Genomic DNA, 19,119 nt, shown 5'->3' on the forward strand with positions numbered 1-19,119 from the left:
AATGCAGTCAAGTCTTGCATCTTTTGCAGCATTTTGCAAAAATGCATTGTTGAACTTTTCTGAACTTGAGTACTACATTTTTAGAATGCTGTGTCATGCACGAAAGTCATCTAGAGCATGTTTAAATAAAAAATAAATGGAAAAAAAATGGAAAAATACCAAAAAGTAATTCTGTGTAAAGAAGAATATAATAGCATAAAATACCTTATCAAATGCATATGAAAGGGAATCACTGCAAACTCTAAATAAATAAAAAATAAATAATAATCTTGCAGTATTATGTAGTTCATATTAAAGCACATCATACATTGGTTTAAAACATTCAAAAATAAGCAAAAGCACAATTTGAAATTGTATATCTCCTCTATTTTATGTTTATTACAAATTTAAAACTGGTTTTTCAGTTACAATCAGGAAAACAGATATGAATTGAATAAAGAAGTACAGCGCACAGAAAAGAATCAGAATTGACCAAGAATCACCTTGACCAAGTCTGAAATGTAGAATATCCATTTCTATGGCAACAAACCACTTAACTTTACAAGTTATCTGCAGTCCTCATTTAAATGAAATGTTTGGTTCACCTCTACTTTTATTTTTACACTGTGAACTACTTTCTGACCTTCATTTTTTCCATCGGTGGCCTAAACCTTTTCTTTCCAAAGAAAAAAGCACTATTTAATATAAAACTGAGTAAATGCTGCCCATACCATCGCTTCTCCTTCAATTGGCCATTCAGTATTTTACAACTTCCTTTCAACTCTTTTCAATCCCCAATCGTACCTTTTCACCTCTCCTTTTCTAGTCTCTCATGTGCTGGACATATTCCTCCCTCTCTGCTGCGTGTTCGTAGGCAGAGTTGTCGTGTTTCTTTCTGCGGTCCCTAACCCTTCTCCTCTCCGGGTCCCTGTGAACCCTGGGAATCCTCGTCTGTATTTCTGTCCTCCTCAACCAACCTTCTCTCATCCTCATCTTTCTCATCAGCATCACTCAAGTCTGTGTCAGATTCATCAGAATTTTCTTCCTCGAGGTACCGGTAACCTTTGACCTGGAACAGGACAGTAATGTAAGACATTAGCAGTGAGAGTGATATGGAAGTATAATAATCCAAATTGAGGATGAGTCAAAATTATCGTCTGTGGTTATCGACAAATTCTCTCAATAAAGTTGTTTTGAACCTGGAAACGTAATTTTTTTATTTTACCGAATAAATTAATCTACTTCTAAGCTAACAGAAAGGCACTGGAGAGGCTGTTTCTTTTATAGAATCACTTTAAAGCCTCCAGGGACTCACTGCAGTGACACATTAATAGCTGAATTACCTTGTGTCGTGGACGGGGAATCCGCGGCAACCTGAAAGGAATTTTCTTTGCCAGGCGTCGCTCCATCTGTACGTAGCAGAAGCACGCCACTATGAGAGTCAACAATAGGAGTCCAAGCTTGGCCTGTGAAAGAGACCAGAGATAATGTTCAACAATGTTAAATATTGATTTTTGTGTTAAAAACCATGTGGATACATTTCCACATTTTTAATGGAATTTCATGAAGAAAATTCTGTCGGGAGTTTTGCGCGAGTGTGAAAAAGCGCCCAGTGCAGAATTCGCAATGCTCATGTTAGTAACGCAAATGAAAGCTGCTTGGTTTGAATTAACTTCTGTGTGAACTGTGCTTCATAGTACATAAAAAATTTGCTGAAATACTGCTAATGTTGCCACACCTTTAGACAGAACGCCAGACTACCACCAAACTGTGACAAAAAGCATCTGACCACAGTTTAATGTGTTTGAGTAGATCTCAGTGTTTTCTGTACTCATTAACAATGTGATTTTTTAACAAACCGTTTTTTAAGTGCAGTGCAGTCACCATTTCAGCGAAATTTTGTTGACAAAAACAGTCCATTGTCCATTATCAGTTATAGTGCAGTGATATATAAAAAGCACAATTCACATAGAGGTCAATTTCAAACCAAACAACTGTTCAGTGTCGCAAATTTGCATGACCAACTGAACCCGAAGTGAACTCTGCAGGGGGAAATCATTCATCCTCATGCAAATTTTCCCTGATCTTGTGGGCTCCTGCTAAAATTAATAAAAAGCTTTAAACAGGAAAAAATTATTCAAAAAGATACACAAAACAGCTTGTTTACGTCATTTATTAATTCCAGTTGATACTGAGCTCACAACTGACTCCCCCTTACTAAACTGCTACTAACAGTATATCCAATCTGAAATTAACTGAGGACCCTTACATTACTGTATTTACTTAATCATTCTCACGTTACAATGTCTAATTAATAGTTCATATTCAAAACAGAATTTTGACTATATGACCAATTTATAATAGTACTTAAAAAAATGCACTGAAATTTGTAATTGCATATAAATGCTTAAGGTTTCTGAGATTTAAAGGGATAGTTTACCCAAAAATGAAAATCTTCCTCAAGCCAAAGTGTTTATGATTTTCCTACTTTTTATATTTTAAAAAGTGTCCTGGCTCTTTGAAGCTTTATAATGGGGCTTACACTACGCCTAGATCATCCGCTGGAATGCCGCCACTCTCTCGTGAAACACACAGGAAGTTTTAAATATGGATATTATTTTAACACAAATGCATCGACACACTTCAGTAAGCATTTATTATCCATGTAGAGTACTTTTTATGATGGATTTATGCCCTTTATGTTGCATCAGGTGACATGTTGTAACCATAATTGACATAACTGAACATTTTGTAAATTATGTTTTGCCTGGTGTCCTGTTACAGCAAATGCAAAGTAGGCAGCCAAAACCTACAAAAAATAAAGGCTTTACCCGCATAGGCAATGCAGACCAAAGATAGACGATGAAGATTGCAATGGCCTGCCACCAGTGGTAGATGGTATAAACAAAGTCTAGTCGCTCCTTGTCTTCATACAGCATCCCCAGCAGAGCTACACATAACAGCGTCATGTTAAATCATTGATGTTAGCGCAATTTTGAAATGAGTGTAAACTTAACGTGGAAATGGCACATATACTCACTGCTCAGTCCAGTCTTGTTGAGCGCAGTACCCAGACCCCAGAGGGCAGTGAGCACCAACAGATACGGAAGATAGCTAGGCTCTCGTGGATGGGGCGACCAGCACATAAGGGCTATAATTAGCACAAAGTGCACAAAGGCACCCACCAGAAGAATGGTCTGCCTGGGCAAGCGCAGCAGCATCAGGGCCAGGCCCGAACAGATGGAGGATGACAAACCATACACCATAACTAACAACCACAGCTTCTCCATCCCTACTGCACACACTCCATATGACTGAGAAAGACGGGCATTAAAAAAAAGAGAAAATCTGTTTAGGTAATGAGTGATTGCATGCAGTTCCTTTAATAGCTTAATTAACCTAAATAGCAGGCAAATTGGTTTACTTGCAGTGTCTTCGTAGGTGTTTAATATTGTAAAACAGCAACCAAAAACTTGCCTTGTTAAGCTAAAAAGATACTCAGTGCTGAAGGCTGACACTGTGACTTTTGGTATTCACATTTTACTTGTGTCTTTCAGCTACACAGTTCATTTTTTCTCACCAGTATGATTCCCTGGACGGCGAAGAGCACTTCAAAGCCAGAGTAGACGAAGAACGGACAGAGCAGACGGAGACGGTAGTCTCGTAAGTGCTTGAAGGGCAGCTGGAAGATGTTCCCCCAGCCGATGCTGCGGAGGTCAATCTCCTCTGTGGGACGATATGCAGCTCCACACAACACCAGGAACTGTTAGGGAACACCGGCAGCACACTGTTAAAACCGGTAGTTCACTCCAAAATGGCAATTATTTTTAAAGTGCAACATGAAAGGTGAAGTTTGATTAATTATGAGCAGTTTAATCCACTCGCGCACTACATGATAAAACATTGGAACGTTGTGTGAGGAAAAGTCCAAAATATAGGCTTTGTTGCTGGTATCAAACCAGAGCACAAGATCAGTTTTTTTTAATGACATTCTACATTATTCATTTGAAACACAAAAAGAAAGACTTTTTTTGTAGTATGAGGATTATTAAATATTTCAATAGACAGCAATTACTGTTTTTTTAACTGAATTTTCTTAAAGAGAATGTTTAAAAATAAAAATAAAAATAAAATGGACATCAAACTTGATGTGATTCAGTTGAACAATGATACAATTTTGATTTGTTTATCTCATAAAAACAAAACTGCATTGTATGGAGCACTCTATGTTCATTTTATAGTACTTGTTGTCATTTGGAACGTGGTAGTCATTAAGTCATTCAATTATAGGGAAATTAATTTTAAAAAGAAAAAAAGACATTTATTATTTTAATGTGTCTTTGTTACCATGTAATTACAAATGTGTACCCAGAAATCAATTAACGACGTGTACTTACCATACTAACTCTTTTTTAATTATGCATAATTTACTGTTATTTCTATAATAAATACATATAATGTGTAACAAGGACACATGAAAAAAGTGCTAACAGAAAGTAATGGATTCAGAATAGCATGAGTCTATATAAAAGATTTATTTCTGGGTGAAATATTCCTTTTTTGAATTACCACTTGATTTATTAAAAACAAAATAACAATCCTAGTTTGTTTCAGTATGAAATATCTATGTGAAAAGACTATCAAGGTCAAATTGCTGTTGACTACAGACTGATATAATCCTTTATTTTATTATTTTATTTAAGATGATGTGGCGGATAGAGACATCAGTGATGATGATGATGATGATGATGATCAAAGTCTTACGATGAGCATGGCGAGGAAGGCTGCCCCCATAAGCACACTCTCCACCTCGATGAGGAGCAGAGAGCGAGGCAAGCTGAGCAAAACGGTCTTATTTAAATTCTCTATCACCCCTTTCCCGGAGGCTCCTGAGAGAGAGAGAGAGAGGGAAGATAAATTAAGACAAGAGAAAATAATGCATTGCACAAGACTGCAAGACAGTTTTTATATTACATTTTGGGTCTGGATGCATACATTTTTTAAAGACTTGAGACTTCAAACTGCTTCTTTCTTTATACAGTGTTTTTCACTACACAATATGGCAAGTGGGTGACTTTCTATGTTAAGCAGGGCTGCTGGTAATTTGGCTATTTTGCAATTTTAAACACTGGTAAAAAAAAAAAAAAAAAACTCATATCCTCATCTCTGCTGAGAGCTAGGAAGAGTCAGAAACAGCAGAGCGCTGAAGAGCAGATGTGCTGATGCCCTGGTTTGCAGGAAGGCAGAAGTGTGAAATTTCTCATTGCCAAATAACTGATTTTTTCTTAACTGTAAATATTAACACATGAAACTACCATGCCTTCAAGATGATTTTGTTCCTTTTTTTTTACTATTTTCTTTAGTGTTACATGGAGTTGATTAAGGGTAAATTTATTTTCGGTGTAATTAAGTAAATGTAGTAGAAGTAATGGGCATTTCACTCTGTTAAGTATTTGGACACTACTAAGGCCATACAACATATACAGAATATATTCATTTAAATTAATTATAAATAAATAAAAATAAACTAAACAATTAACAAATAGATATATATTATTCTAGAGAACCAACTTCACTTTTCGGAGTGAATTTTGCTATTAGTTACTGCATTACTTATGATCATGATTCACTAACATTTGACAAACACAAATGTGACCCTGGAGCACAAGACCAGTCTTAAGTCGCAGGGGTATATTTGTAGCAATAGCCAACAATACATTGTGTGGTTCAAAATTATATATTTTTTTCTTTTATGCCAAAAATCACTAGGATATTAAGTTTGTAAATTTGAAAAGTAAATAAAAAAAGTTTTAATATATCAAAACTTAATTTTTGATTAGTAATATGCTTTGCTAAGAACTTAGATTTGGACAGCTTTAAAGGCGATTTTCTCAGTATTTTGATTTTTTTGCACCCTCAGATTCCAGATTTTCAAATAGTTGTATCCTGGCCAAATATTTTCTGATCCTAACAAACCATACATCAATTGAAAGCTTATTTACTATATATTATTATGTATAAATAATACAAATATTTTAATTTAAATAATTGAATATTATGACTTTTTTTGTCCAGGGTCACGAATATGTTTTCTCTTAGTTATGAATCCATACATATATTGTTTTATAAAACCAAACCAAAAAAAGACAAAGAAATTAGAAAAAGGGTTTCAAATGCTAAACATTCAAAAGTTTGGCAGTCAGTACATTTTCTCAAAGAAATTATTACATTTATTCAGTAAGGATGTATTCAATTTTTGCTCTCTCATTTGTTAGTCTCTTTGGATTAATTAAATAATTAACTAACTAATTCAAATAAATGCTGTTCTTTTAAACAATCCTGGAAAAATGGTTTCCATAAAAATAGTACGTAGCATCAAGTCAGCATGTTATCATGATTTCTGAAGGATCATGTGACACTGAAGACTGGAGCAATGATGCTGAAATCTTAGCTTTACATCACAGGAATATAAACTGCATTTTAAAATATATTCAAATAGAAAAACATACTGTTTTACTGTATTTTGATCAAATAGATGCAGCGTTTGTATGCATAAGAAAAAAAATATTTTTTTCAAAGATCTTACTGACAAACATTTGAATGAATCTCATACTGAAATCGATTTTCTTCTGCCGTTGGGTTACTCATTTTCCTAGCAATTCTGGTCGGCATAGAAAGCAACAGCTGTTCGGGTGTTATATTGTTTTTCCATAATATCAGTTTTTGTTTTTATATCTTGTAGCTCCCTTATAAATATGTATACCTTATGTTTAATGTGGTGGGTTTTATTTTTATAGGTGTTATAACCCGCAAAAGGTGAATAACTTTTTAAAAGTCTCCCCAGTGAGCGCAGCAAGCCAGCACATCAGTTTTGAAAGTCTTTAGTACTTCACACTCCCAAGTCTTTTTTTGACTATTCTTCGTTCTACATTGAGCATCAAGCATGTGAAAACATCACAAAAAGATATGAGAACTAATGCAAATATCATACTAAGCAGCTGCTCGGTCTGTGAATGACACCAAGTGTGTAAAGCTAAAAAGAGTTCAAGATCAAGCGAGAGGATTTTACCACACTGCGTGACTTTGAAGAGAGTGTGTTTGTAATCATTCAGATAGCGATTGAGAAACAGCACCATGGGGAACTCGGCAAACACGAAACTCAGCTGCAGGAGAGAAGAGAGACAGAGTGAACGCTATAAATAGCTGCATATTAATGCACAAACCCACATATGCAGTCGGGATCTGACACATACACACACACGCAGTTCTGAATACACATAAACACTTCAGGGGAAAACACAACTAATTAAAGGTTAACTATTACTGATTTACTGCAACTGCACACATTTTAGCCAGAAACGGATCATCTTATCTCACATGGAAAATGATGTAGAAGACGGACTGGAAAATGATGATGTAAGAATTGAAGGCTCCTTTGGGGGGCTTCTTCTGCTCCTGGACATGTTCGTCTTTATAGTTCACATACTCATAATACTGCTGGGCCATTCTGATCACCACACAAAACAAAGAGGAGGGAGTGGGTGGGGAGTTAGTTAACTCTTATTGTATTTTTCTAGTGAGCAAAGACTATGTGAGGTGGTATAACTGAGAATTGCTAAATGCATAATCTGAAAAATGATGAGCAAGCAGGTTTCCCCGTTTACCAACTCACAGAGCTGATTTGTCGAGTCGGTGTTGCAATAATGAAAATCATCCGACATTTTGGCTTAGCTATAGTTTCTCCAACAGAACTGGGATCATTTTACATTTACATTCAATCGTTTAGCAGATGGTTTTGTTGTTCTTATAAATAAGAACAATAGAAGCAATTAAACCAACAAACGGGTAATTTTTATGTAAATATAATATGTAAATACTGTGACAAATCCAGATTAGTATAACACCACTAGCAAGGGTTTTTAAAATAATAATAATAATAATAAAAAAAACAAGTAGATAGAATTGAAAAATATATATTTTTTTAAATGCTACTGTTGGAGGTCAAGTTTCTTGTATTTAAAATATTTCACAGCGAAGGATGGTTTTCATGTTATGGCCTGTAACTGCAAAATATGTGACCCTGGAGCACAAAACCAGTCTTAAGCCGCTGGGTTATATTTGTAGCAATAGCCAACAATACATTGTACCAGTCAAAATTATTGATATTTTGTAAATTTCCTACTGTAAATATATCAAAACTTAATTTTTGATTATTCATATGCATTGCTAAGAACTTCACTTGGACAACTGATTTTCTCAATATTCACCCTCAGATTCCAGATTTTCAAATAGTTGTATCTCGGCCAAATATTGTCCTAATAAACCATACAACTTATTTTTTCAGCTTTCGTGCGATGTATAAATCTCTATTTCGAAAAAACGGACTCTTATGACTGGTTTTGTTGTCCAGGGTCACATATATATTCAAAATTCTCTAATATTGGACAATAATCAATATAATACTGATAAATAGTGCATTACAACTGCAGCTTCAGTTTTGCTTTTATTTTGCGTAATAATGCTGAATTACTGCAGAAAATTGAGAAGTAGAATAAAATACTGTAAACTTCCAATAAAATAGCAATATGCTTAAAATGACTGACCCATACACCATCATTCAAAAAATCTGTACATTTTTCTGAAAGAAGCCTCCTATTAAAAACACCAAAACTGTGAAATATTATTACTATATATTATATTATTACTATCTTCTATTTTAAATACTTTAAAATCGTAATATTTCCGGTGAGGTAAAAGCTGAATTTTCAGCATCATTACATTTTATTAACAATGACCATTTTCTCAGGATTTATTTATAGAATAGTATTTATAATATTATAAATGTCTTTACTGTTGCTTTTGATCAATTTAAAGCTTACTTGCTCAATAGAATCATTCATGTCTTCCTCAAACTATACTGTACATCACTGATCCAGGCACCTTCAGCTTCTGAACACCCTCACCTGGTGATGTAGTTTCCAAGTGATGCCCAAAGAGGAACGATGACAATACCAATGGCCACAGCTGACGGTACAAGAGTGTAATATCGCTCCCAGTAATTGGTTGATACAAAGAGAGCATAGATGCCCGAAGCCAGGAACATCATCCACTTAGTACCAAGAAATCTGAGAAAGAAATTGAGAAAAACAATTAAGGGTGTGGGGTTACTGAACTGTAATTATTCATAGTATCATTTTTAGTTCACACCACAGACGTGAGAAGACCTTTGGTGCCAAAACTGCTTGAGAAATAAGTGGACAGTAGATGAACAGTAGAAGCATTGCTAATAACAGTGACGGCGGGCAACAAAAAACATCCAAAGAACCAAACTAAATGAGCAAAGCGGAAAAACGTAGGTTGCATGAGCATTATGAAACAAAAGACAAATGCAAGGAAAGAGAAAAACTTAACCTAATGAGCACCGGCGTGTAGAGCAGGCCGACAATAGGTGTAACGTTGATGCCCATCAGCATTTTGTTGTCGATATCCTCCAGCCCTAACGTACCATACTTCACCTCTCTATACGTCTCATCGTAGTGCAGAATTAACTGCATCTGTAATAGACCTACAAAGAAACAGCTCATGATGAAACATGCACAACTCTCCGAAAACCTTCTTTTGTTTTTGGCTTGTGACAAGATGTCTCAGATTTGTCAGCTGTTCCTTGATTTCACAGTCTCGGTCCAAATGAGACATCTTTTTGTGTGTGTGTGTGTGTGTGTGCATGCCAATGAACTTGCTAAAAATGGCCAGAAGAGTGAAGAGTCAGTGAAGTATGCCATCCAAAAAACATGTCATATTCATTTGCACTGCAGACAGTGCATAATGAAATCACACTGATACAACAGTGTGACATAAGTAGAGTCCTACTCAGTGTCGTATTTAGAGTAAGATCTTTTTATAAAGCAGCGTGCAGACTTTGAGGAGTATGAGGTCATCACTGGACTGATTCATGTTATGTGCCTGTGGTGTGTGATGCACAATGGCTGACCCATGTAAACGCTGTAGATGATCATTCCTCCGCAACTGGCCCCCACCACGTTCTTCACTACGCCCAGCCTCTTTCGTCTGTAGTACTTGCGCTCCTCCTCATCCTCATCGTAGTCAGGATGTGGGCCGAGAAACTCCTCAACCTGTCAGTGGAAGAATGGTCCAAAAGGTCTGAGACCACATTGAAAATTCGAGATTTTACCATTTTTCATGTATTTTTCAAATAAATGCAGCCTTGGAGAACATAAAAGACTTTTGAATAGTAGTTTAATTAGGGCTGCACGGTCATGACAAAAATCATAATTGTCGATTATTCCCTTGAAATTGTACTTGCAATTATTAAGATTCTCACAATTTACATTGAATCATGTTTATACCATCGTTTGATGCAAGTGGATTCCGTATTTTTTATATGAAAATAAACAAGCTGAAAACACTAACTTAAAAAACCTTTCTATAGTATTAAGCCTCAAATGTCAAATATACAGGTGCTGGTCATAATACATTTATTGACATTTACATTTATTCATTTAGCTCATGCTTTTATCCAAAGCGACTTACAATTGCTATATATGGCAGAGGTCACACGCCTCTGGAGCAACTAGGGGTTAAGTGTCTTGCTCAGGGACACATTGGTGTCTCACAGTGGAGCTAACACTCTAATTAGAACATCATCAAAAAGTTTATTTATTTCAGTATTTCCATTCAAAAAGTGAAACTTGTATATTATATTCATTCATTACACACAGACTGATAGATTTCAAATGTTTATTTCTTTTAATTTTGATGATTATAACTGACAACTAAGGAAAATCCCAAATTCAGTATCTCAGAAAATCATAATATTGTGAAAAGGTTCAATATTGAAGACACCTGGTGCTACACTCTAATCAGTTTATTAACTCAAAACACCTGCAAAGGCCTTTAAATGGTCTCTCAGTCTAGTTCTGTAGGCTACACAATCATGGGGAAGACTGCTGACTTGACAGTTGTCCAAAAGAAGACCACTGACACCTTGCACAAGGAGGCCAAGACACAAAAGGTCATTGCAAAAGAGGCTGCCTGTTGACAGAGCTCTGTGTCCAAGCACATTAATAGAGAAGTGAAGGGAAGGAAAAGATGTGATAGAAAAAAAGTGCACAAGCAATAGGGATAACCGCACCCTGGAGAGGATTGTGAAACAAAACCCATTTAAAAATGTGGGGGAGATTCACAAAGAGTGGACTGCAGCTGGAGTCAGTGCTTCAAAAACCACTACACACAGACGTATGCAAGACATGGGTTTCAGCTGTCGCATTCCTTGTGTCAAGCCACTCTTGAACAACAGACAGCATCAGAAGTCTCTGGAGTCAAAAAGGACTGGACTGCTGCTGAGTGGTCCAAAGTTATGTTCTCTGATGAAAGTAAATTTAGCATTTCCTTTGGAAATCAGGGTCCCAGAGTCAGGAGGAAGAGAGGAGAGGCACACAATCCACGTTTCTTGAGGTCCAGTGTAAAGTTTCCACAGTCAGTGATGGTTTGGGGTGCCATGTCATCTTCTGGTGTTGGTCCACTGTGTTTTCCGAGGTCCAAGGTCAACACAGCCATATACCAGGATGTTTTAGAGCACTTCATGCTTCCTGCTGCTGACCAACTTTATGAAGATGCAGATTTAATTTTCCAACAGGACTTGGCACCTGCACACAGTGACTAAGCTTCCAGTACCTGGTTTAAGGACCATGGTATCCCTATTCTTAACTGGCCAGCAGACTCGCCTGACCTTAACCCCATAGAAAATCTATGAGGAATTGGGAAGAGGAAGATTCAATATGCCAGACCCAACAATGCAGAAGAGCTGAAGGCCACTATCACAGCAACATGGGCTCTCATAACACCTGAGCAGTGCAACAGACTGATCGACTCCATGCCACGCTGCATTGCTGCAGTAATTCAGGCAAAAGGAGCCCCAACTAAGTATTGAGTGCTGTACATGCTCATACTTTTCATTTTCATACTTTTTTTAGTTGGCCAAGATTTATAAAAATGCTTTCTTTGTATTGGTCTTAAGTAATATTCTAATTTTCTGAGTTAATGAATTTGGGATTTTCCTTAGTTGTCAGTTATAATCATCAAAATTAAAAGAAATAAACATTTGAATATATCAGTCTGTGTGTAATGAATATAATACACAAGTTTCACTTTTTGAATGGAATTAGTGAAATAAATCAACTATTTGATGATATTCTAAGCACCTGTACATCGGATTGGTGTCTTTAAATTATATAAAAAAAAGTAAAAATATGAATAGTATTAACATGTTATACTAAAATTCCAATTTAAATAATGGGGAAAACACTGAAGATAACATGTAGAAAGAAAAAACGCATCTTAAGCACGTAGAATAACATAAGTAGACTTTGAACGATTAATTGCTGGTTTGAACGATTATGTAACTGCACCATCTATCAGGCACGTGCACAGGTAGGGCTCAACATGTGCAGAGCACATGCCCTTTTTGCCCTTACACTCCTAAGTGCCCTTTTTTTGGTGGTGTTTTTTTTAATTTTTTTATTAAACAATGCTATTGGTCACCCTTTACGTCTGTCTGTCTGTTTTACAAATATTTAGCAAATGAAAGTTCTTAAAACGAGCTTGTGTAAATCTTATTCGATCCTCAAGCTGTCAGTAAGCTGATAACTCCGCCCCCTCTATATTCATTGAATCAACTGAAGTTCCACAGCAGCCGCACAGTAGACACCAGCTGAGCTGAACAAAGTTTTGCGAAGGGTAAATAAATATCTTGTTGTTTGAATAAGTACTACTAAACACAATGGGTCTCATTCATGAAAAACGAGCAGAACTAATTTTTGTGTAAATCGTGTGTAAAGTGGTTCTGTCATAAAATTTCGGATTCATTAAAATGTTCGTATTTTCCAAATGTTAGTTGGTACGAAAGAAATCTACACCTGCTCCCAGCTACGCGTAAATAGTGCGTTTAACATCTGACCATTTTGCTCATTAATACGGCTGCATTTTAATTCACCTTAATCGGGTACATATTTACACAGCATTTTGAAAAAAAAAATATTATATAAAGTAATTACATACGGTTTTTCTTTTTACTTTTATTATGAGAGTAGCCTAGTAGTATGTAGATATGCTCGATGATGATGGTGGTCCTCCTCCAGTTTGAATACGATTTTTTCGAAGTGAACTAATGAAGCTGTCAAGCTTCATGTCGAACCATTTTCTTTTCACTTCTGGGACTGTTCGATTAACAGAAGAAACTCCATTAACAGCATCTGTAATATGCTGCCTAGCTTCCTTTTTTTAGGACCTGATAGTACGCCACTATGTACGCTTGAAAATAAAATGTGGCGTTTTGAATGAACTTCTGATAATAAAACTTCAATTTCTGCAGCTGAGAAATTGTTATTTTTCATTCGCTTTTGAGAAGAGACGTTGAAATCCTTCATTTGGTGTCATAATATGATGCTCATATATAGTTGTCTGTCGGATTTAATGGGCGGGATTTATGGTAATTGAGAATGAGCGTGCACGCGCGTCCCATTTACGACTGATTGGAATTCATTAACACACACACACATTTCACTATCACATCTGACGTTTACGAAGTATTTGTGAATCAGGAGAAGGGTTTTCGGGAAGGTCTCTTTACGCGCAAATCACTCCCATATTTACTCATATATTTACGAATGTTTCATGAATGAGACCCTATGTCTATAAAGGCTCATATTTTATTTATTTGATGTCTGACTGACTCACTGACTGAGACATGTGGGACGTCACCTGAGAGAGAGGGCTAGCATTTGCCATCTAGTCATAGCCAATACATAGCCAACACTTAAATAGCCTGTGCATATAGTTGCATTTCATCTTTTATAAAATGCTATTTTGGCCAAATGCATTTTACCACAGGAAAAACTGAGCGCTCCGTATATATTGCTAAAAAAACTAGTTTGTAACATTAGATGAAAATGTAATGTGATGCCGGTGTAGCAGTCGATTCTGTTCCCCAATGTCTGTTTCCCCTCGGGTTGCCAGGTCCGTGTAATAAACCCAACCAAATAGTTAATCAAACATTTTCCCAAAGTAGCCTAAATTCCGCGGATTTGGCAACATTCCCGCATGAAAATACACCAAACACACCTGGATGTAAGGAAAGCAAAAAGGGACAAATTTCTTGCTACACTGCAGCATAGTAAAATTATTCTCACACTCCCGTTTATGTTCTTTTTTTATTATTATACATCTTGCAGTTGTTCCGTTATTTTTGTCTTATGTTTTTACATTTCAAGTTGAAAAACCTCTCGTCTTAAATTTATTTTCAAGTTTAAGATTTAGGACGGTATTTTGAACTATTTGACTTGCCGTACATCCAGTCACGCTTCTGGTGCACGCTAGTTCTGATCGTACGTACAGTAACTCGGCAACAACGCCAGAATTGTAGTATGTTTGCGTAAAGGGGAACAGACATTCCGAGGGGAACAGAATCGACTGCTACACCGGCAGTGGCAGGCGCCGTCGCCGTTTTAATGACGAAAAAAAAATAAAAAAACATTCACATTTGCACACATTCGCTGGTCAAAAACGATATATTGATAAGTAAAACAACAACACAATTGTTTTTACCATCGGAAAATCGTGCGCCCCCGCGCTGTTTCGTTCTGGAACTTACACAAAGCGACGAGTGATCCTCGTCACCTAGATAACATATATTTCTAAGAAATTTTTTCTTTGATTTATGATTGCTGATACACTTAATTTATTAACATTTAGGCTATTCATGTTATGGTATACTCTCCGCTCGTCCTCACATGTATAAAATGTTGTAAAACATGGTTTTACTACAGTAATGTAGTAGTAACTAAAAAAAAAAAATTACAGAAGATCACTGTGAAATCTTTATATTTTATCATGCAGAATGTAATTCATGATTCATTCCTAGGCTTCATTTATTTGATCCAAAATACAGCAAAATCAGTAAAATTGTGTAATATTTTTACAATTTTAAATAACTGTTTTCTATTTGAATATATTTTAAAATGTAATTTATTTTTGTGATCAAAGCTGAATTTTCAGCATCATTACTTACATTACAGTGTCACGTGATCCTTCAGAAATGCTTTTCACTGCAACTGTACTTTTCACACTATTTGTATGTATTTTTTCATTGCTGGCTTATTTTAGGGAAAGTGTAGTGAATAAGAGACATTCAAGAGACCAACATCCCTGGTCCACCACAGTATAACATTTTTGCCAGATACATGGCTCACAGAAGGTTGCTGTTGTAATTAGGTTTAAAGAAGCCCTTAAAACCCTGTTTATCTATATTATCTAATATTATTATTATGGTTGTTATTAATCGTGAATAAATCTAAAGCTTTTGAGACTATTATTTTGTGTTATTGAATTTGTCATGAAGATGTGACCATTTCTTCCTTTTATGCAGGGTTACTAAATAATCTTGATATAAAAAAGGGAGGGGGGTGCCCTTTTTCAGTTTCAGCACATGCCCCTCAAAAGGTCTGTGCACGGCCCTGCCATCTATAATTGTAATCGAGATTAGAAATTCGATTAATTGTGCAGCCCTAAGTGTAATTTTAAAGAACATGTTGTAATAAATATAAAAAAAGACTTGAGACTTTTAAACTTCATGGTACATCAGTATATTAAATTCACAAACTATAAATTATGAGTAGGCTATTTAAAGAAAAAAAAAATAAGAAGGCTTCAAGGAAATGTCAAATTAAAATGATTTATTATTTTTATATTATTGAATTATTTGATTAAAAGATGTAAAACATGTAACATTACATCACATTTCGTAAAATTATATAACATTTAATGTCACCTAAACAACAGTTTTTATTGAAGAATTAAGTTCTGGAATGATAACATTAACAGTGGTTAAATATTTATTTCGTAGATTTTCTTTTTTTTTCCAGTTTAGAAAACGTTTCAAGCTGTTTTGTCGTCAATAAAGCAGAAGTAGGCTATCACTGATACATCCTAGCTTACATAAAAAAAGAAAAATTCTTGGCCCGCTACTGAAGCTACCTATCCCTGTTAGAGCTGAAGATCTTTGCCCGAACCCGACGGGACCCGTCGGGATCCGACGGGTTCGGGCTTAATTTCTATCATTTTACGCGGGCTCGGGCCGGGCTCGGGCCGGGCTCGGGCCGGGCTCGGGCCGGGCTCGGGCCGGGCTCGGGCTTGCGCTCCGGTTTGCGAGGTAAACGAGCAGTCATGTGATGTGTTTCGATTAGCGCGAGAAAGATGCGAAAATGGATGCTGAGCAGGTTTAACGGAGGCTTGCCTCTGGTGATTAGGCTACGTTTTGGTTGCACCAGTAACTAAAGCAAACTCTGAGGTGTGGAAAAGTTTTGACCATGTTTATAATAAGAATAAATAATGAGTGAAATGACGCACCATCAGTGAGCGCAGGAACGCGCTGAAGACATCTACAGTGGATTAAATCATTTTCCTCCACAAAAACATGTAGACCTAGCCTAATCTCTGTGAGTAATGTTTTTTCAAATTATAAATATTTATTGAGTCTTAAATGCGTAGTGTTGACAGAGTATTTACGCTAATGTTGGCATTATTCTTTAATTAAATATCTTCTGCTAGTGCGAAGCAAATCCGGCGGAGCCTTTATCTTAATTTCGTTATTGCCAAATACCCATCTTAATTTAAAATTGATCTTAATTAAAATTTGTTTAAATGACTCGTTTTTATTGGTGCGTTGGTCTATGTATACGTTAAATGAGCCTATAGAATGCTGAGATGTTACGATGTTACAGAGGACTTATTTTATTTCTTTATTCCAACTTTCTAAGTAGTCTAGTCTATGTTATTTATGAGTAAATTATGTTAAAACATGAATAAATGACTCATTGTTGACAAAAGGCAAAAGAGCTGTGTGCATGCGCACATTTGAATAATGTCGGGCTGTAAACGGGTTCGGGCTTTTAAAAAGCTGTCAATCAAAATGTACTTGTCGGGCTCGGGTCCTGTCGGGCCTAACTTTTAAGGCCTGATTACAGCCCTGTATGTTTCCGTCAGGAGCGGCCAGCTGCACCTGATCATGTGCATCAGCAGGGGGCGCTCGGTTCCCCTCCGCCTCCCTCTCCGCCTCCGCCTCGCTGTACACGTTCTCCTCAGTGATCACTGCTGCCATCTGCCGGCCGCACTGCTCTCTCACCGCGGTAATGCAGGTAGATCACTGCCAGAGGTAAACATTTCAAACATAAAACAAAATAAACATTTTGAGTGACAGCAAAGAAGAGGGAGAAGAATAGAAAACTGTTGCGACTGTGAGTCTGTAATGTTAAATTAAATACTACATAAACTTGTTCGAAACAAGGTTTGATTGTGGGCGGAAGGTCTAATACAGGTGTATAAAACGACAACAACACGATAGCGCAACTGCTTTTTAACGCATTTATAGGTAACTTAATGTTGTATATGTAATGAAGCTTGACGATCAAGCAGGGCGAAGTAAACATTTAGCACTAACTAATGAACAAACTTACCAAAGTGGAAATGTCGCAATTGCTATAAGTCTGCACAGCCGTTTAAAATATTAAAACCTAACGTTTAAGCAACTTATATGGAGCATCTAATGAAATTTTCTCCTCGTAAAACGATGGCTGTAGGTTTTATTAAAAAAAGAGAGAAGGAAATGAAAGTTTTCTGCCCTAGTTCCCCATTGTCTTAAAGGGACAGTGCCTCCTAATGTGGGCTGTTCACACGTGACATAAGGCAGTTGAAAGACTTGCTCAATGTTTGCTCAACTTAATGAAGAAAGATAACATTGTTGTCAACATACTAGTTACTAGCGAATTATTAGGCACCGTCTTGGTTGATTGCAGTTTTAATGTCAGTGTTACCAACTAATTTTAATGGGAAGTTGCTAAAGAAAGTTTGATTTGTTGCTAAAAGTTGCTAAATGACCCTGTGACGTCATTGCGTAATCACAAAGCAAAATTGTCACTGCATTAAATCTCAGCAAATATATATATGTACATTTAGATTTGTTTGTTTATTAAAATGCTAATAACTGTTTAACTAAATATATTGAATTTTTAAAAAACGTACCTGTTTTGAACGATTACAGTTTAAGATTGTTTTTTTGTTGTTGTTGGCTAGTAAACTAGAAAAACTAAACAATCTGAACAATTCTATTTTTAACAGTGTATTAGGAGTCAGTTAGTATGCTACACTCTAAAAAAAAGTCTGTAAAATAGGGCTCAAATTACTAGTACCTTTTCCATTTTTCTAGTATCAACTTTTTACTGCCTAATCAACAATTGCAAGTACAAGCTACTAACAAAATGTATCATAAATAAAAAAATATTAAATTACTAAATTATTACATTTTTATTATTAAATTAAACAATTGCAAATAGCAGCTAATTTAATTCACATGATGTGTGTGTAATACTAGGCGTCTTTGGTTTTCTCTTGAGTAATTTAGATGGTAAATGTGTGCCTTTTTTTCATTTGAGTCACTTATCGATGTTGCTAAAAGTTAAAGCTGACTGAGACTTGTTATAGCACTTGTGTATCATTGCTCTTGAGTTGTTTTTGATTGCTTCCATTGTCCTCATTTGTAAGTTGCTTTGGATAAAAGCGTCTGCTAAATGACTAAATGTTATGTAAAAGTTCCCAAATAAATTTTAATAGCTAAATTTGTTGCTAGGTGCTTTTGGAAGGAAAAATTGCTAGGGTAGTCTGAAAAGTTGCTAAATGATAAAACTTGAAATAAAGGTGCCTTTGGAAATAAAACAACAAATTAAATTGTTCATTTTTACCCTCATGTTGTTCAAAAACTGTTTGCTGTTGTTTCCATGAAGAATCTTCAAGCAGCTGTTTTCCATACAAATGTCAGTTTATTGTGATCTATAGTGACCAAAACCGAACAGGAAACGTCTCGTTGAAAACAGAATTTATTACATAAGTGGTTCCTTAAAAAGATGAATTTACTGACACAATTCTTTAGCATACTGACAGTCCATTGGTTATTGTTAAAAGTAGAAACTTTTAATGAATCCTCTTTAAACATATAATAATAAAATAAAAACTACATTCTCAACTGTCAAGTAACCATATTAACACAATTCTATTAAATAATACAGTTGTATA

The 19,119-nt window shown here is 35.9% G+C and overlaps 1 protein-coding gene across 1 annotated transcript; it reads right to left on the reverse strand.

Annotated features, from left to right (window-relative positions):
* Positions 1 to 351: 351 nt before the first annotated feature.
* On the reverse strand, positions 352 to 17,693 carry unc93b1 (unc-93 homolog B1, TLR signaling regulator). The gene is given in 14 exon segments (XM_052547210.1): positions 352 to 886; positions 888 to 1,048; positions 1,323 to 1,445; positions 2,811 to 2,929; positions 3,020 to 3,293; positions 3,560 to 3,742; positions 4,744 to 4,868; positions 7,049 to 7,142; positions 7,357 to 7,486; positions 8,943 to 9,104; positions 9,391 to 9,544; positions 9,971 to 10,112; positions 17,054 to 17,197; positions 17,508 to 17,693. Coding segments are annotated over 13 exon segments (1,851 nt in total). The 5' UTR covers positions 17,153 to 17,197; positions 17,508 to 17,693; the 3' UTR covers positions 352 to 801.
* Positions 17,694 to 19,119: the final 1,426 nt, after the last annotated feature.

Source organism: Carassius gibelio, chromosome B1, assembly GCF_023724105.1.
Source record: "Carassius gibelio isolate Cgi1373 ecotype wild population from Czech Republic chromosome B1, carGib1.2-hapl.c, whole genome shotgun sequence".
Lineage (NCBI taxonomy): Eukaryota > Metazoa > Chordata > Actinopteri > Cypriniformes > Cyprinidae > Carassius > Carassius gibelio.